The 6720-nt window shown below is 34.0% G+C and overlaps 1 protein-coding gene across 1 annotated transcript; it reads left to right on the top strand.

Moving 5' to 3' along the window:
* The first annotated feature begins 4216 nt into the window (after positions 1-4216).
* Positions 4217-6493, top strand: LOC114406572 (protein NRT1/ PTR FAMILY 2.13-like). The gene is made up of 3 exons (XM_028369320.1): positions 4217-4644; positions 5131-5717; positions 6447-6493. Exons 1-3 carry the CDS (start codon positions 4217-4219, stop codon positions 6491-6493), a joined length of 1062 nt encoding a protein of 353 aa, XP_028225121.1.
* Positions 6494-6720: the final 227 nt, after the last annotated feature.

The following is a 6720-nucleotide window of genomic DNA, read 5'->3' as shown; positions in this document are numbered from 1 at the left end:
ACTGGTGGGATTAACACTTAAACTAAAATGGTTAAAAGAACACATGCTGACTCTCCCAACAGAACCCACACCACAACAACTAGTAGCCCATTGTAGAGCATACATTGTAGGGCATATTGGTGGGGTGTTGATGCTAGACAAGTCAGAGAACAAAGTTCACCTGAAGTATCTACCCCTGTTAGCAAATCTTAATCGGGTTGGCTAGTACAGTTGGGGTTTGGCAAGTTTAGCACATTAGTACAGAGAAATGTGTAGGATTATTTATCCCACATAAAAAAAACAGGAGGATGTACAATGTTGTTACAGTCTTGGGCATGGTATAACATGTCATTCATTCAACCAAGGGTTGAGTGCCAACTGTCATATTCGCTTGCAATCAGGTAAACGAAAAATTCTCACTCAAACAAAGTCTAGTTTTGGTAATATATTTGACACTAACATATTTTATTTCACTAGATGGAGCGATAGAGGCCTTTGGTTTTCTAGAATCCCACGTGGTGATGTGATAGGCTACAGGTTAAGATTTGACAACATGAGCAACGAGGAGGTAGAACCATTTGTTTTTTGTTTTATTTATTCAAACATCAATTACATTGTTTATAAAATAACTAACGCAAATTATTTTTTCAGTTCCATTGGATGCCTTATAAAGGTTTTGAGACATTTATACCAGAAAATGCATACAAGAATTCCAAAATATGGAGTGCTTGTGTAGCTTTAATTTGTTTTCCAGTGGTAGTATGACATAAAACTGATTAAGTCATGCTCCAATTTGGACTTTGTCAAGACATAACAAATCCACTGCATAATCTTGACAAAGTCCATCATACTGACATGAGAGGACATAATAAAACAAATTGGACAGAAGAACATTAACGATGGATTGCAATTTTGAAGGAAAGATGCAAATATGTGTTAATTGACCAACCAATTCTAGGAAAGATTGAACATATGAGTCACTACATGAATTGGTACCGAGCAAATTCAAAAATTTGCTTAACATGGTTTGCAACTTATCCAAACGTTGCTGCCACATCTCGTTCAGCTCCACAACAAAGTCCATCAGTCGTTGCCAACATACATGATGAAGGCCTACAACCACATGCTTAATCATATGAATTCATACCACAATCTCATCATCATCATCAAGAAGATTATGGGTACGATATGTAGTTCTTCAGTGCTAGCGGAGAACAATTTATGAGCAATCTCATGAGTACAAATCTTCAAACACCAGAGTACATGCAAAGTATGTCCATACCTTCGTTTGCATCCTTTCACCAAAGTATTGTCAGCAGTTCTTCCACTAATGACTTCATCTAGGAAGAACAACCTATTGTTCCTGATGAACAATTTGAACCACAAGAACATGGACGAGTACATCAATAGCCGACAAGAAACAAGCAACCTCCCAACTGTGAAATTGGTGGACACACACGAAATTAATTGTTTGCCCTTGTTAATTATGACCTATTATGTTGATTGTTAGTTTACCCTTATTGATTGAATGAACACTGAACAATGCATTAATTGACTGAGCATCGCATTTTTCTGATACAAATTGACTAAATCTTCATTTCTTCAAAACGATTTGACCCCACGTTACTTTTTCCCATACAATTTGAACTCACATTACTTGTTTCAAGACGATGTAATTGCATAATGCTTTCTACGAGAAGATTTGACTAAACACTGATTTTTTTTAATAGCACAAACCAAACGTTATTAATTAACACTCAATCTAAATTGTTTATATTGTCGGTGCGATTTCAATCGTTGGTATAAGTCACGTGAAAATAATAGATCACCTAATATATATAGCAATAGAATCCTACAAAGTTTCGTCCTTTGTGCCAGAAAGGTAGTGGCCAAGATAACACCGATGACAATCAACAACCTATAACTAAGCTATCTCTTCCATTCAAAGCTCGACTCATTTATTTGTATAAATATGGGTAATGTACAAATGTAAACTTCAATATCTCATCATCTTCAAATCATTTATTTTTTTGCACCAATTCCCATTCATCATGGACAATAATCCATAGGAGTTTTTTCAATATTGATGACTCAAACCACCCATTCTTTTTTCACCTTTCTAAACCCAATCTATCATCCTCCAGTTTGATAACACTTATTCCTGGTCTCACAGGAGTCGTACAAGTTGTCATGATGAATCGACAATTTAGGAGTCACTCTCAACTCAAGAATTCATAATGTGTGTCCACTAAGTAATCCAACGTGAATTTAACAAAAATCCATGATTATATGTGGTGGGAATTGGGTGAGCCAGACAATACTATGTTATTGCGGGGTGGGTTTTGATTCTTTTTATGTTTGGTAGTGACGTTCCTGGTTGGGTTAGGTAATATTCATTCCGTGGTATGGGTTTAATTACTGCTTCACCTTAAGTCTTGGCCTACCTAACGATTGGTAATTGTATTCATTTGGTACCACTGGTATTCATACAATATAAGTATATTTTACTGATTAAAAAAAAGGTCTTTGAATTTTTCTTCTTTTAATTGGATCCCTTGATTTTAACCATAATTAAGTCAATTATAAGATATTTTTGTAGAGTTGTACCCTGTGCAGGTTAATTCCAACCAAATTTTTTTTCGTGAATCTCTTATAATTATTTGACTTTGCAGAAAAATTTCACAACTGGTTCAGTTTTGCTTACAATACATTTCAGAAATACAAATTCACTGTTGCATCTCTAATTAGAAATTTGGGATTAATTTTCATAGCAACAATTAGACAAAAGGATCCAATTGGAAAAAAATAAAGTTCAAGAATTCAATTAAAAGATGGAAAAAAAGTTCAGAAACTTAATTGCTTTTTTTAGAAATATGAAGACCTGCGAATAAATTTAAACAAAAAAATATATAATTGAACGAGAAAGCTTATTTTCAAGAATACATTTATGATGATATGTGAATTCAAATATTAAGGGAATTTTTACCTTTTATCTTCAAACATTATTTTCTCTTAGCATATTAATTAGTGGTCAACCTTCCCCATTTGTTTTGCTTTATTCAAACGAATTTAATAGCCTCCAGAGAAGCATGACCTGCATGTATCCGTAACTCATCAAAGGAGATTAGGCATGTACTTCTTCCGTTTCATGTCAAGTACTGTTGTCATAGATTTTTTCACATATCAAAAAAGTTAATAAATAAATAAATAATAATAATTTTATAAAATTAACCTTATTTTATATTAAAAGTTAAAATTTTAAAACTTATTTTTTATTACACTACAGTTATTATAAGACAGAAAGTATATAGCATGCAAACTTGTATTTTCAGGTTCAAGTTTATAAATGCAAGAAATTAACATCCTTTATCTTTTAATTTATTCCTGATTTTAACACATGCCTTTCCCTAATAGTACTCTTTCGAGTCCACAACGTAACTGTTGCTGGGCCACATTTTTGGTTTAATTATAAAAAATAATCTTTCTTTTTATTATTATTTAAACGTCTCCTACAAAGCTGAGAAAAAAAATGATTATTTAACAAAAATAAGTCTATTTCTAGGAAATATTAATTAGTCTTCTTTCGTTCCTAGATCATTTCAACTCATTCATACCCCTTAAGAAAAAACAGTTAATTTAATTAGTCACATTAAATTCCTGTGATTTCATTTTGTCAGCTTACAAATTCACAAAATTAGCTAAGGTTACAATTTAGAATGAATCACCCATTTAGACTTTGAAATTATACTAATTGGTCAAATTTAGTTCTTAAAATTAACAAAATGACAAATGATTCATGAATTTGTAAATTATCAATCAAATTAATTCTGAAATAAAATAAAATAAAGTGAAAAAATGTTTCTTCAAATTTTAAGTAATCAATAAATTTAGTCCCGTCATTATTAGTTAGCTGGTATCATCTAACACCGTTAAAATGGCTGAACTAGTACGTTAAATACCTAAGTGACATCCAACTTGACACACATGCGCAATTGCCATGTTACAGGAATGAAATGATTCAAGCAATCAAATAATATTTTTATGTCTTTGTTTTTGGACGAGCATGAGTTAATCATTTGCTTAGTTGGTGATTAATTAGGGAATGTTGATACTAACATTGACAGCCAGGGTGCCACAATTTCATCCTCCAAGATGCACATCTGACCCTTCTGGCCAGCAAGTGTGTCTTCCCCCAACAACTACTCAATTTGCCATCTTAATACTAGGGTTGTGTTGGATGGCTATAGGCACAGGTGGAATCAAACCATGCACTATTCTCTTTGCCATTGACCAATTTGACACAACTTCCCCTGAAGGAAAGAAAGGTGTAAGCAGCTTCTTTAGTTGGTACTGCGCTACACAAACGTTGTTCCAATTGACCAGTTTGACAATAATAGTTTACATCCAAAACAAAAACTGGGTATTGGGGTTTGGCACACTAGGTGTGCTCATGGTATGTGCAGTTATCCTTTTTTTTCCTGGAACAAAAGTTTATGCTTACATTCCACCAGAGGGAACCATATTTTCTGGTATTGCACCAGTGTTTGTTGCAGCTTGTAAGAAACATCGCCTCCAGAATCCATCAAATGAAGAGAATGCTTACTATGATCCCCTGTTGGAAGATGATGAAACGGTACTGAAGATGCCTTTAACCAAACAACTTAGGTAATGTACTGAAAGAATTCTTCTCCTTGTTTTCCATAAAATGTGGTAAATGAGTAGTGTAAAAGATTTTTGGGAGAAAGAAATGTAAGCAATACCATCTTTATCATACTGTTTTGAATATACTGTTAGTTATTAGTTAAAATTTATTAAAAATTATAAAATTTTGTGAGTAATTTTGCGGATGAGTTTGAAATTTATAATAAATTTTAACTAATAAGTGTTTAAAAAAAGTGTGATAATGAGAAATAACTAAATAACCCAAATGTACATGTGCTTATAGTTTGGACCAATTCCTACGTGACGTGCTCAACTATGTATAATATAAAGATTAATGAGAATAATGATGATTATTCTTGACCACTTAATAATTCATCGTGAAAAACAACGTGTTTCTGCCGCTCTTTCATTGGGAAGAATATCATCATTAGTCTAATTGAGGACAAACTTCTTGTTAACTGTGTAGTCAAGATTTTGATTTTTGCATAGTTGTTTGAACAAAGCCGCTCTGATACAAGACAATGAACTTGATGCACAAGGTCGAGTCACAAATTCATGGAGGATTTGCAGCATTCAGCAAGTTGAAGAAGTCAAATGCTTGATTAAAATTATGCCAATTTGGGCTTCTGGGATCCTCTGTTTCATACCAATCGCACAACAAAACATCTTTCCTGTATCCCAGGCCACGAAATTGAACCGCCACTTAGGACCCCACTTTGAAATTCCTTCTGCATCATGCAGTGTAGTGTCCTTGATCACCATTGGTATATGGCTCCCATTCTATGAACTCTTTGTGCAACCAGCTCTAGCAAAAATCACCAAACAAAAAGAAGGACTTACAAGCCTTCAAAAGATCATACTTGGTAACATGTTCTCAAATCTCGCAATGGTAACTGCTGGGTTGGTGGAAGGACATAGAAGGGGTGTGGCTATCTCACTTGGTGCACCAATGTTTGCCACATGGCTAGCCCCACAATTCATATTGTTAGGATTTTGTGAAGTATTTACCATTGTTGGACACATTGAATTCTACAACAGTGAATCGCTGGAGAGAATGAGAAGCATAGGTAGCATAGGTAGATGTACATTCCTTGCTAATTATCGGACAATTACTAATTTACAAACCTTGCGAGGGACTAATAGTTTTGATTTCTCATCTCACGAAAAACCCTTTTTCCTCCTCTTAATCCTACCTCCCTCTAGTAGGGGTATTTTAGTGATAGGTTCTATAGGATTGGGACGATCCTATTTGGTCAAATATCGTTGCAATATCTTTTGGTGGCATTCTCAAACTACAATGGCACCTCGGTGGTGACCATTGTGTAGAAAGTGACTCAAAAGGGTAGGGAAAACAGATTGGATGAACAATGACATCAACAAAGGAAGATTGGATTACTATTACGTCCTCATAGCGGGATTAGGTGCACTCAATCTCGTCTACCTTATGTTCTGTGCCAAACACTACCGTTACAAGGTCAGTGTCAAAGCTAAAGTGGAGGACACACCATGAGCCTTGAGGTTATGGTAAAAGTAAAATAATTAGATCATAAAAATTTCAACTTGTTGTGAATTAAAAAGAATGTGTCATGACCACTGTTTAAATGATATACTATCACTGCATTTAATCTGAAAAAACTTGTTTATAATGCTCAAGTCAAGTGTCATTCTGATACGATGCATATGGGTAATCTGTGCTCATCAATAGATATGGTTAAAGAGCCAGTGTTAAAGCTGAGGAATATACACTTGCATATGATGCATTAATAAATAATAATGTCTCAGCTTAATCATGTACTCCATATCAGGTCATGCAGGTTACCGGTTCTTGAAAGCAAAAATTGAAGCAATATAAAGGATACATTGACATTTTTTTTTAAAAAAAAATTATCATACTTTTCTCAAACATGCTTGCCCAATGTGAACAATTTTTGTTTTTTGGTTAGAGCTGCTTGTGTTTGGTTTAACATATGGGATCCAAATCTGTAACTATAACCAAATTCACGTTAAAAAAAATGAAGTGTGTTTGGTTTAGTATCAGCTATACACATATGCATCCCACTATATTTTTATGTCATAATA

The sequence above is a fragment of the Glycine soja genome, chromosome 1, assembly GCF_004193775.1.
Source record: "Glycine soja cultivar W05 chromosome 1, ASM419377v2, whole genome shotgun sequence".
Lineage (NCBI taxonomy): Eukaryota > Viridiplantae > Streptophyta > Magnoliopsida > Fabales > Fabaceae > Glycine > Glycine soja.
Note: the sequence above shows the minus strand (reverse complement) of the source record. Positions and strands in the feature narration are given on the sequence as shown.